At 40.2% G+C, this 15,563-nt stretch overlaps 2 protein-coding genes and 1 long non-coding RNA gene across 3 annotated transcripts in view; 1 reads left to right on the top strand and 2 right to left on the bottom strand.

Moving 5' to 3' along the window:
• LOC149098116 (uncharacterized) overlaps positions 1–4,718 on the top strand; it is a 21,779-nt gene extending 17,061 nt beyond the window's left edge. The window contains exon 2 of the long non-coding RNA XR_016203930.1: positions 3,265–4,718. This is a non-coding gene — a long non-coding RNA (uncharacterized LOC149098116). The remainder of the gene's footprint in view (positions 1–3,264) is intronic.
• On the bottom strand, positions 1,162–2,678 carry LOC149098117 (uncharacterized). Its single transcript, XM_089278489.1, has one exon. The coding sequence runs from the start codon at positions 2,531–2,533 to the stop codon at positions 1,457–1,459; it is 1,077 nt and encodes a 358-aa protein (XP_089134615.1). The 5' UTR covers positions 2,534–2,678; the 3' UTR covers positions 1,162–1,456.
• LOC110069226 (serine/threonine-protein kinase greatwall-like) overlaps positions 3,763–15,563 on the bottom strand; it is a 12,935-nt gene continuing 1,134 nt past the window's right edge. Inside the window, exons 2-14 of the mRNA XM_089278472.1 lie at positions 15,404–15,459; positions 15,183–15,283; positions 14,569–14,660; positions 13,515–13,607; positions 12,057–12,103; positions 11,259–11,347; positions 10,728–10,843; positions 10,075–10,252; positions 7,153–8,736; positions 5,786–5,899; positions 5,223–5,324; positions 4,606–4,716; positions 3,763–4,151 (exon numbers count right to left, since the gene is read on the bottom strand). Coding sequence (XP_089134598.1) covers positions 4,105–4,151; positions 4,606–4,716; positions 5,223–5,324; positions 5,786–5,899; positions 7,153–8,736; positions 10,075–10,252; positions 10,728–10,843; positions 11,259–11,347; positions 12,057–12,103; positions 13,515–13,607; positions 14,569–14,660; positions 15,183–15,283; positions 15,404–15,459 — 2,730 coding nt within the window. The 3' untranslated portion in view covers positions 3,763–4,104. The remainder of the gene's footprint in view (positions 4,152–4,605; positions 4,717–5,222; positions 5,325–5,785; positions 5,900–7,152; positions 8,737–10,074; positions 10,253–10,727; positions 10,844–11,258; positions 11,348–12,056; positions 12,104–13,514; positions 13,608–14,568; positions 14,661–15,182; positions 15,284–15,403; positions 15,460–15,563) is intronic.

Raw genomic sequence — 15,563 nt, 5'->3', positions numbered from 1 at the left:
TATTTTTATTTGTTGTAAACCAACTTTGAAATATAAATTACATTTGTACAGTATGTTGCCCTATTTACGGACACTTCCACTCTTACGATACTGTATTTCGTAGTAAAGATAAAAAGAAATCTGAATGATACGTTTCGAAGACTTGTTGATTAGTCTGCTTTCATTATTTCGTTTCGTGGCTGAGTTGGGCTCCGTTTAGACAGAAAGATTCAAGTTTTTGTCGAGGTATGTAAAAGTTTTCTAATGTGATTCGTATCGCACGTCGAATTACACTGATGACTTCTTCGCTAAAATCGAAAGAAAATGCTTTAAGCTTCGGAAAATAGGTAACTTTTTAAGTGAATCTTTTTTCATTTGACTTTATTAGACGTATTTTAAGACAAGTTGAATATCAAACTTTTTTGATGCTCATTTCACTGTTACATCGCAGCATTTAACGAAACAGCAAAGCCATTTCATAATCAACTATGGTTCTAAGAACACTCTGCAATTAATTATGCCATTACTTCATATGAACATTATCAGAAGGGGGAAGGGGGGGGGGGGGTGCAAAAACTTAACTCCCACAGCAGCAACCTTGTACAACTTTTCCTCAAACAATGAAATAAGAAAAGAAATGCCTGGTAAACGATTTGAAATTCCAGTTTGTTACATTTGTTATTTCTTGAAAAGACTAAACCCACAAATCTGACAGCAAAGAAAATGAAACACCAATGTTTTGCAATTAAATTACAGGAAAACCTGAGAACATTTAAGTTTTTGACATAACTCAGTTGTGCCCCCAGTCCATAAACTTCCTCAAAACAAATATAATGGATGCTTCATTTTGTAAAGCCTACAATCAGCATGGCTTAAAAATTCTTCAAACTGACATGTATTAAGCTTAACTAATGGCCAGGGTGGGAGGCGCAGTGGCCTAATGGTTAGTGTGCTGGACTCCAGATTGGGCAGTCCGGGTTGAAGCCCTGGCTGGGGCACTGTGTTGTGTTCTTGGGCAAGATACTTTACTCTCGTAGAGCCTCTCTCCACCCAGGTGTATAAATGGGTATCGGCGAATTTACTGCTTGGGGGTAACCCTGCGATGGACTAGCATCCCATCCAGGGGGGAGTAGAAATACTCCTAGTCCCTTCATGCTACAGAAACTAGGCTCGTATACAGACTTTCTTTTTTACTGATGACCAGGGGGTAACTCTCCTGGGTAACTCCCATATGAAAGGAATAAGGCTGCTTGTCTGTAATAAACCATGCCCTTAAAGAAGACAAATCCGGATGTTGCTTGAACTTAATTTGATCTTTGTTTGCAATCCTAAAAAATAGCTGAAAATATTTGTGGTTTATCACCAATTGAGACAGCATCCAAGACTTGCACCCCACTGTACATGCAAGTGAGATGACAAGCATTCCAATCAATTTCATATGGGAGTCCCCAGGTACTGATTGATTAAAAATAATATCTTAAATAAAGTAACCCTGTAATGAAGGCGGTTCGACACCAAAGAACGAGGAAGTATTTGACCCATAAAGACATGAGTGGGCATTTCTTAATAAGGCACAAATAATATACATTTTGCCTACGGCACTGAGTCCAACTTTGAGATCCCTTTTAAAATCTAAAAAAGTAAAGTATTGCAAAATGTCTCCAAATACCCACTCCACAGCTGTTCTTACTTTACTCATGGACAAATTATATTGTTGCTGCTGCGGTGTTAAGGCATTGCCTTTAAATGGTCCCTGAAGGTGGACTCTCAGTGGGTATGCAGGGTCCCCATACACACAGAGTGGTTGGCCAGTTGGGGAAACACAGTGGTTTTCTAATATCGGTAGAAGGCCAGACATCGCCAACATCCCACTGTCGTGTCTTCTTCCCTCGACGGGACCAAAAAGGTTTGCGATAAGTCCATTGGGCGCAACAACACTCTGAAACTTTATTGCGTGGACTCTTTTGTGCCCATTGTAAAGTACTCTTTGATTTTCGCCAGGCCTACAGACTGGTCGAACCGTCCCATCTATAAATCCCCAACAGTTGTCAAGGGCCGCTCCTTTCCGGTAGATTGCTTCAGAGAATTGAGCCAGTTGTGCTTGAGACAGCCACGGTTGGTTCAGACGTGAGAGTAAACGTCCAAACTGCACATGAAGCAAATCCATCGCTTCTCCCACCACCATGCTCAACTGGGGAACAGGTCTTCCGAAACGCGGTACAAGGTCTTCGTATCTACACGGATACGCAAATCGACGTAAAAGCATACACAGTGCTTCATCGCTGTACACGGCAAAACGATTTGGGCAAGTGATTTTGTCCGGAAGATTAAACACATCGACTAAAGCGTATATGTCATGTTTCAAAAAGCGAAATTCGCTTTTGCACTCGTCGTCGGAAAGACTGTCAAGATCAAATTTGTCGTATTTCCAGTACGGGATTTCGAGGTTCTTCGAAGTGTTCACATCGTAAAGCAACAGTAGTTCTTCGTCATCAATCAAATTCAGGTCATTAGCGAGTAAAAGTGCTTCTCTTGCTTCCCTAAATGTAGCCATTTTAGCTTCAAGTCGTCTCCATGTCGTGTTGTGTTGCGTAAGGTTTGTTTACGTTTAGGACGGCAACATCATTGCTCGCGTGCTCAGCCCAGTCCTCGCGCGATCTGAGGTCGCCGTCCACATCGAACCGTCCTGTTGCGTAAGGTCTCTACTGTCAGTTAAAACAAACCCGATGAAATACCTTTTATAGGTAGCTGGGAGTTCTCGCACGTTCATTTCCATTCAAAATCAAACACTTTCCATTTGAAAAGGCCATTCTCAGTTGCCTTTTGCCTCTATGTCGAAACGAATCTTCTTGCAAAACCATTCATATGAGAATGTGTTCTGCCTAGCGAAATGCATATTTTTATGCAAATCAAACTAAGAGGCACAAAGTGGTCCGCAAATGGTCTATTGATTCCTACCAATTTAAAATGCAATTCACTTGGGCGAAATACGAACTAGGCAATATTTAATTGGAATTTAACCTAGTCAGCATTTTTGTCGAGATTGAAGGCTAATTATCTCGACAAAATGCGTGGCTACCCCCATTTTTCTCTGTAGATTCCAATAGCCCTTGCAAAAATCTACTTTTTCCGCGTGGACCTAACCTGGCGCAAAAACCTTTGTATTTAGTAGGCACCGTCCTTAAAGTCGGGATGTTTGGACTGATAAGTGTCATAAAGAAGGACAAACTCTATCAGAAACGACGTTGTTAACAAATCAATTCATCATTAAGTTTTGTTTTGCAGAGGGCAAGTACTACGACAAGCAGGAAAACGTACGTTTCGTGGGAAAACACACGTTCAACCCCAGTCAGACGAATTTTTTTTCTGAATAAAACGCCAATCTCGCCCCAGGCCAGAGCCCGTGCATGTTCGGTCAGCGGTTACCGAACGCTCAACGCTCACGACAAAACAGAAAATCCTGGTTCCGGTTTGGTTGTGAAAATGAGTTAGATTGCAGTAATGGTTTCTGCACATGCGTAAAGACAGTAACCGATGTGACTACTACTGGAAGAAGTATGGAGGCTTCTGGAAACGAGATTGGAAACGCACTGATTAGCAAAACCTCAGCGTTCCTACGAATGTTGCCTATACTTGTGTGCTTGGGAAAACAAACCGTAAGTCTGTTAATGTTAGTTGTTAGTCGTGAAAATCTGGTGTTACATCAAGACAGTGATATTTATTTCGTTGTTAATTCCCTCGTTACCCAAAGAAAAGACGCAAAAATAATGATACACGTACTAATCCAAATTAACTGTGATTTATTGCCAGCTTAAGCTTCTGGATGATGGACCTGACCAATTGTGTCTGCTGTGTATGTTTCCTCGACAAAAAAAAAAAATATGAAAGAGAATTCACACAAGTTATCAATTCATTTATACAAGGCATTTATGGATGACAAATAATCTGCAATTTTCAACGTAACACAACGAAACGGAACTTTGAGATCATCACGCAACAGTCCTGATCTCAGCAGACTCCGTCTAAGCGCAATAAAACAACATAAACAAAATGAAACATTTGTAAGAAGTGATCACGAATGGCTTTCTGTCCCTGGTTTCACGGTGTACTCTTTCGGTGCTCTGCTCAGTGACTGAACGACGACAGGTGCAGATTCTGCATCGTGTTTCGAGCTGTAAGACAAAATAAACGTGACCGTATGATTATTTCCTGCTGTCTTCAACACTAGAGAGCTTACGCAAACCACAACGGCAGCGGCAAAAAGAACGGCACCAAGCAAAAGGTTTAATGAGCAGAAAAATGGCTGTGCACGTGCGTTATAAATCTTTGTATATTTCTTTGTCGTTCTCCGCAAAACAACAACGTGAAACGACTGAGTTCTGCATATTTTGGAAAACGCAAAGGACAGTGGCGAACTTTTTGTAGCTTCATTTGGAATTGAATGCTGGCATTACATATTCAGCTTGAGCAACTTATGAACAGATCTAGACAATTGGGAAATTCGAAGGTCAACATAAATTCAATTTTTACAAGGTGTTATCCTGGAGGTCGCCGTCGTCATTGCTTCAGCTCTCTATTAACTAGCTTGAGCGGGCTTTGTTTGGAAAAACGCAGCATTTTACTAACCTTTGAAATACGTGGTGTCCGTGATGTCATCTGGGCGCGGAATAAATGGAGCGGGATGACTGTGAATGGAAGACCAGTCCAGAGTAGAAAAGAACGGAAGGCTTTCTATCTCTTCCAAAAAAAAAAAAACAAAAAAAAAAAACACGAAAGAGAAAGTAGTAAACCTATTACTGCATGGTGGAGTCAAAGTGTAACTTACATTTAGATTAAGACAGATGTAGACTGTGAAGTTAATAAGTAGAGTCCATGTTGCCATGATTCTCTTCAGTAATAGATTACAGATGTGGTAAGAACAAAAAAGTGGCACGCGAGTCGTTAGGCGAGTGTGTCATTGATGTTCTTATCACATTTGGACGTCTTCTGTGATGAATTACTGAACAGGCGCACAGTAACAAGAAATCTATTTGCTTTTATACAACAAAGAAACAAAAAAATATGTTACCGACGTCATCTATACGTCTGTCCTCCAATACATAGGACCCATCAAAATGCGAGAACACTTCGACTTCTAATATAAATAAAATTATGCCTGGAGGGATGGAAATATAATGGGAAAATTGGGCTCTAAGTCTAGACGTGAAATCAATACATTTTATGTCCCCCTTCCAAGGCAATACCTTTTGCACCTGGTCTGTGCTCTGCTTGAAGAATGAGGATACTTTCTACGGCTCCGACAGCGTGTTCTGACAAAGCCTCATCTCCCTCAGGCCACAGCAGCTCTGACGAAACGAAAACGAAATGTTATCATGTTATGTCTGGTACTAAGATGCCTTGTAGCCTAGCAAAAGTGCTTCCTAAAAACATTACTCCACACAAAAACGGTTTCTGTGCCGGAAGGTAATTCTCGAACCGAATCGAATTTGTCCAGGCCAATTTACTGTTCATATGAAAATTCAACTCTCGACATGCAAGACTGTCAAGAAAAAATCGGACATTCTACTGAAGTGTTCAGGACTATACATATGGATTACACGTTTCAAAATGGCACTTTTTATTTCGCCATCTTCCATTCGCATTTGGAAGCCCTCGGTCAGCGGGGACGATCAAAAAAGCCGGCAGACTAAAAAGAAAAACAACAACAACAACAACAACAAGCGGAGCGAGAGAGAGAAATAGAGAAGGTCTACCCGTCCTTTTCTGAGGTTTGAGACGCGCAGGCACTTAAGATACTTCCGCTTACCTCTCTCCATGATGTGACTGAAGACAAGTTCTGGCGTGTCATCATTAAACGGCGGCACTCCTGTTAGAAACTCGTACAGACAAACCCCGAGGGACCACCAGTCCACTGCTGGTGCTGGAAAGACGAGATCAGAATATAAATTCTCATTAACAATCAGCATACATTTCTTTTAATGTTACTTCTAAGGCACCGTCCACACTAAGCCAGAGGAATTTGAAAACGGAGGTTTATTTCTACGTTAGGCCTACCGTCCACAGTAATACGTCACGAAAACGGCGCTTCTCGAAAACGCTCTTCAAACCGGAGGAATCTGAAAACACCGGCTTTTCATTTTCGTGTGGATGGAAAACATTTTGAAAACGGAGCTTTGCAAAAACGATGGCGTCATGGCGTCGGCGATTATTGCGTTTTCAAATTCCTCTGGCGTAGTGTAGTGTGGACGGAAACGATTTGATGCGTTTTAAGATTGAAAACTCCTTTTTCAAATTTCTCCGGCGTAGCGTACACGGGGCCTGAGATTTGAGAGAAGACGGTTTTTCTTATTCCTATTTATATTCACGACTCGTACAAACCTCATATACCGACGGGTAAATATTTGCATTCTGTCACTGTCGCTTACAGTTTAGTTCCGCCGAATGTAAACACATTTCTCGTTTACTAAGAGCTTGACAAGGTTTACACCAGCAACAAGTAACAAGTAGCTGAATAGTTGTCGCTAGATTATGAATGAACTACAAGCAGTAAATAAAAAGTTGAGGACGTCAGCGTAAAACCATGAAGGGATTTTGTCATGACACCGTGATAGGCACCAGAAGGGAATTTACGCAAACCACAACGAGAACTGAACGAAGGAAGGATAAATAGCAGTTAAAAGGCTTCGGACGTGCATTGCACATAGTGGTATATCATTTTCTTAGCAGTAGTCTGCAAAAAAACAGCTTGCAATCACCAAATTCTGCGTTTATGACTTCTTGTCTCGAGAAACGCAAAAATGCGCTCCGGCTAAAATAGCAGATTTGCGCGATATCTTCACGTGACCACAACCACCAGAATTCCTTCCGCTTTTTCTTTATTACTTAAATTTAGAAACCCCAGTGGATTTAAATTGCAATTGTTCAAATTAGCATAAGAAACAGAAAAAGTGAAGGATTCTGGTAGTTGTGGCAAAATGATGCCAACATGCAAATCGCATATTGCAAAAAATTGCCAAGTCTTTGCCAATCATCGATAAATAATAATAATAATATGTCTTTCATTCATGGTAACAATTTTCGCCATACAATGCTATATCATTCCTTTGGTTTTCTTAGCGTTAAACGCGTTTCCCGAGTCTCTCCCACCCAACAGCAATATTTAATTTAACTTACTGTGCTCGTTTCCCAGCAGGATTTCTGGCGCCAGGTAGTCAGGCGTGCCCAGGATTCTATTCTTGGGTGGTGAGGATGGAGGTCGATTTCCTCGTCTACACGACTTCGGAGTCCGAAATGGGGTACGCATGAGAGGTGCTGAGGTGTGGTGCCACTGGTGGGACACCTCCATTGGACCCGGTGTACTTTTGGAACTAGCGCAACTTTTGAACGTGACGTCCATGGGCGAATTGGAAGCAACGGGCAGGCTTATGTCCATATGCGAGTCTGGCGTGCGATTTAAATTCCCTTCCTCGACAGTGTGCTTTTGGTCACTCGAAGGACCATTCACAAAAACCTCGCCTCCGGCAGACTTTTTAGCCACTGCTTGTTCGACTTTAATTTCTCGCACGTCTTCTTTGTCTTCGAATTCAATTGTTATGCTTCTTTCACGGGGAATGGCGTGGCCAACCTTCGAAGGTAAGCCAAATGGCGATAACAAACCAGCTTCTTTCGCAACATCGGCAGTAATCGTTTCAAGATGCGCGTTTTTGTCGACCACACTTGGTGAAGGCGGGAGTAATGAGATCCCACTCTCACGCCTTCTCAACAAACCAACTGTTTGCATAATTTCGTCTGAAATTTCAATTTTCGCTTTATTCGGAGTCTGAATTTTCTCTTTCTTTTCACCTGGATCTTGACTTGGCCAGTTATCACAGTGGCTTTCATTGAAGCCTGAACTTCCAGTTGTATCTGCTTTGTCACTGGTCAGCCTAACAAAATTGTGGATTCTGTCTGCAAAATCACAGGCGCGAGCCAATTTCTCGCTTCTGACTAGGTCGTTGTTCTCTTCGATAGATAACTCGCTTAAAGCTTTATCCGGAGATTCCCGGTCGATTGCACTTTCTTCTTCACACGAGCTATTCGTTCCGCTAGCATAGCCTGAAGTAAAAGGCACTTCGGGGGACACAATTCTACGTGTCACAGACGTCAAAGGGGTTAAAGTACTGATGGCTTGTCCTGTCTCCGAGCCCTCGTGCTTCGCAGGGGTGACTTGCCCTTTCTCGCTCAAAAACTCGAGAATGGTCCCACTTCGTTCACGAGGACTGGAAAATGTAAGACTTAACGGTGCACAAGGTGAAGGGTTCGACGGAGTGAGAAATTCTTGCCTGCTTGGCGGGCTCCCTTCATTGCTCTTCGAGAGAGGGCTTTCATATTTACATTCCATTGGGCTGTTGTGCCTGACAGACAAACTCAAAACAGGTGCATAAGAGGATACAGAATCCATCGATAACGGAGCAGCAGCTATGTCCAAAGGCCTCTGTGGTGTACAAGCGCTAATCTCCTGTAACGGACACCTCGATGAATCGTCTCCCGAGGCTCCTCGTAGACCTTTGAGTGTTAACGCATCTATTTCACCGGTGAGACCTGTGTGTCGAGGTCGTTTTGAAGCTGGCATTTGATTCTCCTCTTCAGGTGATCTATTTCTGACATTTTTGTGTGCCATCAATTTGGGTACAAGAGGCGTTTCAGGAGGGTCATCGACGTGAAATGTTCTTTGGCTGACTTTGGGACAGAATTGGGTTCGCTTTTTCGTGCCCTGAGCTGCAAAAGATCAGTAAACATAAGATGTTACCATAATTGTCCCCAGATCTATCTGCCTGTTACTTTTAGGCTGAGGGGGCACGGGGAACAAAATATTGACCTTGATAATTCAACTGCATTAACCATCCGCTTTTGACCTGTTTTCATTTTCCAATGTTCTGATCTACAGTTTATCATCAGGGAAAGAACTTGAGCTCTTTTCTCTAGGCACTCGAAATAACTCCCCCCCCCCCCTCTAACTCTTGCTTATTTGGAGTCCCAAGAGTTTAATCCTTGAATAGCTTATAAGCTACACCCCTCCCCTAACCCATTGTTCCACTGTTAACAGAACTGTTTGCCAGCTTCGTACGTGTCACCCCGATCAAACTGGTACAACGTTTTTAAAGTTAGTGTCGATCAAAAACAAACAGCCAGCTGGTAATGAAATAGGAAAACCAAGCCTCTTTTCATTAATATCATTAATGTCAGTGTAATTTATGCGATGCGATGGTCTTTGCTGGGGTGACATCTCCTTGCATACGGTAGGTGTGCGCCCGAAATTTGAATTGACCAATCAGGATTCAGCAGACGGCAAAAGCTGTACTGTCCTGACGTCAATGTAGGTTAACAAGGTATCGAAAGGTATCGAAGTCGGGCAACTTTTCTCATTGGAGACACCATTTAATACCCACGAAAAGGGACTTATAGTTCAAAAACCACATCAGACTGTAAAAAGTAAAAAATAGAAACAATTTGTGTCTCCAAGCTTTTAATTTGGGGCCAAAAATGGATCGGCAACTCGCTGTTCGATCGCTGTCACCAGGAAGGATGATTGTTGAATCGTTTTAAACAAAATAATTATGCTGTTCCTCGTCAAATTAAACCCAGATTTCGCGAGTTTAGCATTAGAAGAGGTCAAAGCAACTTAGCAATGTCTATATGTTTTTTTTTTGTTAGCCGCAGAGAAAAAGACTATTGGTAATTTTAATTTGAAAACGATCTCTGGCTGAAACGATTAAAAAATTACAAGCTTTCGACTGCCTGAATTACAGTCTTCGACGGGTAAAAGCATTTACCCGTCGAGGACTGTAATTCAGGCAGTCGAAAGCTTGTAATTTTTTAATCGTTTCAGCCAGAGATCGTTTTTAAATTTTACCATGTGTTATCCTGGCTGCGGCCCTTCAATATTTTCAAAAAGACCATTATCGTGTCATTTCGGCAGGACAGCTCGGTTTTGACTGCCGCTTGTTCTGCGAGCACAGACACCGTATGCATGACTTTCTTAAAATGGTAAGGTGCGTCAAAATGCACAAATTGTGCGTTGCGATGTCATTGCTTATTATTGGAATTTTAGCTCACCTCCAGTTGCAGCAAGAGGGGTCTGACCACCAGGTGGTTCCAATACCCCTGCGGGGGATCCTTCGGTGCGACTGACTGAAGAGCCATTCCTCAAGGGTGTGGTTTCCATGTGTTGGTGTAATGTTGTACAGCTGCTGTTAAGCCTCGATTTCTGTGATGGCCTCGCTGCAGACAAGGACTGAGGAAAGAACAAGAAATGTGAATCTACTTGAGCCTAATGCTCTTTTGTAGTAAGAAAGAGAAATACATGTAAAGACCATCAGAAGTATTTTCAGGCTTAAGCCGGTCTCTCTCTCACAATGGATTATGGACAAGTATCATGTTTCAGCTGGCCAAAGTTCTTCTCTTTCGGTTTTCTGTCGCTGCAACAGTCAAGATTTCATGTGACGTATCATACTGGATATATACTATAAGCTAGCCCACCATAAAAACAATTAAGTTGCACTCCTTTGGGAAACAAGTTCTATTTTGCGCAAACAATTCCTTATGGAAAAACTCTACAGAGGGACTCTGCAAGGTAAGATCTCAATATGCAAAGAGCCAGTTTCCCAGGTGTGAGTAAACAATTTCTTATGTGCCACGTTAGGATTTCATGAGACAAAAAGAGTAAAAGATGAGCGATCAGAGAGTGGAGATTGGACAAAACTACTTACGAATGTGAAATTTGAAGTTAGTGATAGCACTTGGCCTGGAGTTCTGAAGAAATTTGACCCAGTCTTGTCAGCTTTATTCAAAGATGGCGTACTCATGACATCAATAAAGCTCGGCTCTGTATGCAGAATTTTAAAAATGATATATATTTAGTAACTCTGTGCACACTAGCTCTTCCCATGGCATTTTAGAAGGAATGCTTTGTCCTTGACGTGGTTTACAGGCTGTCTGGGAATAATTATGAAGTTTAACTTTGACTCGCTGTCTTTGATTTACCAAGCATTACATTATTGACAGTAATGCCTGCAAACATTCCACAAGTTTTATTTGTTGCTTTGCACTGTAGATCAACAAGTCATCTATCACGAATGCCATCTTTTACTACTCAATTCCTGAGCAGAAATGTTTCGCTTTTTGAGCTCAGCTATTGCAGTTCGACTTGAGGGCAATTCTTAAAGCATAGCAGGACTCTTAAAGACGGTATGTTGCATGCAATCCATGTAACTCAGCGTAACAATACAGCACAGACTTACTTTTATCCAGAGTCAATCTTGATAATCCAAAATCCGTCAACTTGATTTTCCCTTCATTGGAGATTAGGAGGTTGTCTGGTTTGAGATCTCTGTGGTTTTTGAATAAAGAAAGGTAAAGGTAAAGAAACCAGTCAAGAAAATGCTTAAGATAAAAATGTTTGAAAATAAGTACAGCATTTCCACACCTTTTAACAACTTCTAACTTCTAACGGTTTCCTCTTTCATTATTACAGAGTGGGAAACTCAACTGTTTGAATCCAGATGTTATGTCTTCTAAGTCAAGGGTAGCAAGGAGAAGGGTGCTGCGTTCTGGTTTCCCACAGGAAAGCGAATGCGACCATGAATACTTTTAACAATAGATTCATTCACAAATTCATGAATCATGTTTGCTTTTACTCCCTTTTCACTCACCACACAGTAATTTTTGCACTCATGCATGACCAAGTAATTTCAATTATTTTATCGATCCCTGACTTTTCTTCAAAATGTGAATTTTCCCTGACTCAAAATAAAATTCTCTGACTTGTCCTGACCTTGAAGAATTTTAATTCTCCTGCCCTGCATTCTCTGAGCTGTGGCAATCCTGATTATCACGGAAGTTTGAAGGGGCTCATTAACTAGGGTTTGAATGTTCTTTAACCTTTCCATTTACTAATCACATCAAGGAAAGACTATTGACAAGGTTTGGAGTCAATTTCCAGCACTCTTGGATCACTGCTACCACAGCCAGTCTGCATGGCAAGCATTTATTCAAACTGGCTAATAAACATGACATAATGGGAATTATATGAGATGAACCTGTGAATAATGCCATGTTTATGAAGATACTCCAAAGCCAGAACAACCTGTTTTGAGAAAACAAAAGATTGTTGATTGTTGATTGTTGATTTATGTGTGTAAAATTGCTCTGCAGCTACTGCAATCCACCTAGCAACAGAGAACAAGTTACAATGTATAAACAGATGGCACAACACCATACTCATTCATCAGCTAAAACTTCGTAATCAAATTATATATAATTATGTTAGGCAGCACATGGAACCAAGTGGTCAACAAGGCCAATAATTATATGAACTGTAGCACAGGGCAACATTACTGGATGGATACCCAGGCTACCTTCAGCATTTCCCTACAACTGAACACAAGCATTACCGGCCTACAACTGGGCACAAGCCAGGCACTGTGAGAGTTAAATTAGTGTCTCTTCCAAGAACAGACATGTAACAAGATAATTCTGGTCCCTAGAGTCACCCCTCTCTCTTAGCCAGCTTTTCCTTGGTACACGTAAATGGTGGCTTTGAAACACATGATCTGCTTGGCTAGACTGTGGGACAAAGAATTTCACCGATTCAATGCTAGTTTTGCTCCCAAAATGTTAGTCAGTGCTCAGGCAGCCGTTTTTTCTGTGTCTAGTCATTGCAAACACAAAAGGGTGGTTGGCGGTGGCCAAGTAGGGAAGAAGGCAGGACAAGAAAGCGATATGAGCCAAAATGTCTCACCTCATAACCCCTACTGAATTTTAAGAGAAACACAGTAAAAAGGTCCACTGGTCGAACTCTAACTAAAAACATTCGATTACAGCACTGTACAGATCTCAGTCAGTAGATTTTAACAACAGGAATTAAATACAGATTAGTAAAATTCTGACCGAAAGTGGCATTCATGTTTTGTTATGGAGGATTTAAGTAAAAATTATCCTTATACACATGTAAGCCAGTTTTAAACTTCCTGATGGTTCACAGGTACATGTACTGTAAAGGAATAGTAATATTTTAGGTACATGTAGAAACTAGCCAGTGCATATTTTCAGGTTGCATACAATTGCTTCAAACTAAATTTCTCAAGATTAAAGAGTTGAAAGAGCAAAATTGGTCAAGTTACATAATTACATATATGTACAGTGGAACTCTGTTAATCTGGTCACCAATGGGCCACAAAAATCTGGCTGTATTAACAGGGTGGCCATATCTGACTGCCTGAGATTTTGTTCGGGCCAGAATAAAGTGGCTGTAATAACAAGGTGACCAACTATGAAGGCAGTTTCACTCTATCTGGTTACAAATCAAAAGAAACATTTTCATGCACTTGATCTGGTTTGAAATTTTATAATCAAGCAGCTTGATTTTTGGTTTCCTCAGTTTCACATTTTGACAAAAAACACTGTGTAAAGGAAATCAAATATCAAACTGATGTGCTGGTCATTTAAGGCACCTAGCAATTTTTAAATTAACTCTGACATAAAGAAAAATATTCAACCTGTGCTATATAAATTCTTGACATGTTCTCATCAAAATATCCCAGGTTATGCAACAAAGATTTGCAGTCTCCTCCAATTAAGTACTCCATGACCTATATCAAGAACAATTGATATGAGTTATTCAACGTCATCTTGTGGCAAGTGAGAAAAAAGAAAGAAAAAAAAATTTACGTATCAATGAGATTTAGCATTGCTTCTAATTGTGGACACTTAAAATGAGTTATGAGTTAAACTAATGTTGGCTTAATTGTTGTTAGAAAGGCTGCATTGTGTTGATAGCCCTTTTTTTTAACCTGGATTTTATCATTCCTTCCTTTCTCAACTCCATAAACCATAAATTCAGTAATGTTCAGCATAATTATTTAGTTGTAAGTTGCACATTTTGTAAATTTATTTGTTAAGTTTTAGAAATTGAGACAATTTAATAAATAGCTTATTCTCAGTAGTTCTAAATAAATAGGCCAGTGTCTGATTGCATAATTGAGCTAAAGTTTGAATATCAATGTGTGCATAAACCTAAGCCTTGCAATAATTCAAGGAATCCTTTGTTTGGAAACATAAGCTAAGCTTTTCAGTAATGTTCATCTACTAATTGATACTTATTCAAGTTCTGAGTGCCATTTATAAATTTAGTCTAGGACAATGAGTACATAATACAGTGCTGGTCAAATGTGAGTTGATAGTCACGTGAAACTTGAGCAGGTCGACTCAATCTTCAATCCTCAATACTGAAAAATGTTATGAATTGATCAAGCTTTGAGTCAAGTCCTTTTCAACTTTCCAATCTAGTTGTTAGGGTTTCGAGTCAAGTCACTGGAGCTTCCATTTGTTGTTCACTGCTATTTTTATTTACTTAAGAGAAATAAATTGTTCCCTTGGAAATTTTTTGGCCGTCTTCAAACTTGAAATGCAAAACTCAACCCTTGAGACTTGAAACTCAAGCCCCAAAACTTGGTTCTTAAATCTCAAAAGCATGAAAGGTGAAGAATTGAGTTTCAAGTTGAGACTGTCAACTTACATGTACATTCGACAGTACTGTAAATAAACCCTTACCAGAAAAATTCTGTCTTTTGATTGAAAGGAATAGAATAAGTTCACAATATAAGGACTCTTTGCAATTGCCAGGCAATCCCTTTCAGCTACAACTGCAGAAAGGGAATATTAAATGAATGGTTAATCAATCATAAATTCAGCGTTTAATTTATGATGCTGCAACTATTAATCACACATAAGGTTGAAACATTATCTGTTTTCATGTCTCTATGCCATCCATGACCACCCCTGTCACAGCATCCTTATCACCTTTATCCTGCACACTTCCACCACCCACCACCCTCTTCCAGGTTCCTCTAGGTGTCCCCAATTCTATTCTGCTCACTCATACCCCTGAGATTTTAACTTTGACCCTATTTTTAATGATTTCAGAAATTCCTGCCTCCCCTGTTACCTTTTCAAAATCTGATGCAAAGACATGTAGTCTGAAAATAAATGTGATCACTCTATAAAGTTTATGCATAAAAATTTTAAAGCATCATTTAAGGTTAGATTCTCTCAAGGAAAATGGGAGAAATTTAAGAAAACAGTAACAAGGAGTTCATAACTTTGATGCAACTTGAAAAGGGTTAAGGAGATAGACAGCAAACTTAACCATTATTTACCATGTTTACCTTGTTCTATCATATTTTTATTAACAACGTCCGTCTTCTTGACAACCTTGACAGCATAAAATTGTTTGTCTTTGTCTCTTCTACGAGCTAGAAATACCTGCCTGCAAATGTTAAATTAAACAAATATTACCTGCAAACAAATGTCAGCACATAACAAATGAAGCTATTTTAAGCCCAGGTAGAAATTGTCAATCGTGAAGTCTTCAAATGCAGTAACTTACCCAAATGCACCTCGGCTAATTGGCTTGATAATGTGAAAATCATCTATTCCAGTTGGCTAAAGGAACAAAATAATTTTACCCAATTTAAATACAAATATTACTACAATATAAAATAATATTCTAATTTTCTTTTGTACATTTTGGTAGGAAATAAGTATGC

This window comes from Orbicella faveolata, unplaced genomic scaffold (assembly GCF_042242905.1).
Source record: "Orbicella faveolata isolate gen_17 unplaced genomic scaffold, um_ofav_v1 contig_46, whole genome shotgun sequence".
In the NCBI taxonomy this organism is placed as follows: Eukaryota; Metazoa; Cnidaria; class Anthozoa; order Scleractinia; family Merulinidae; genus Orbicella; species Orbicella faveolata.
Note: the sequence above shows the minus strand (reverse complement) of the source record. Positions and strands in the feature narration are given on the sequence as shown.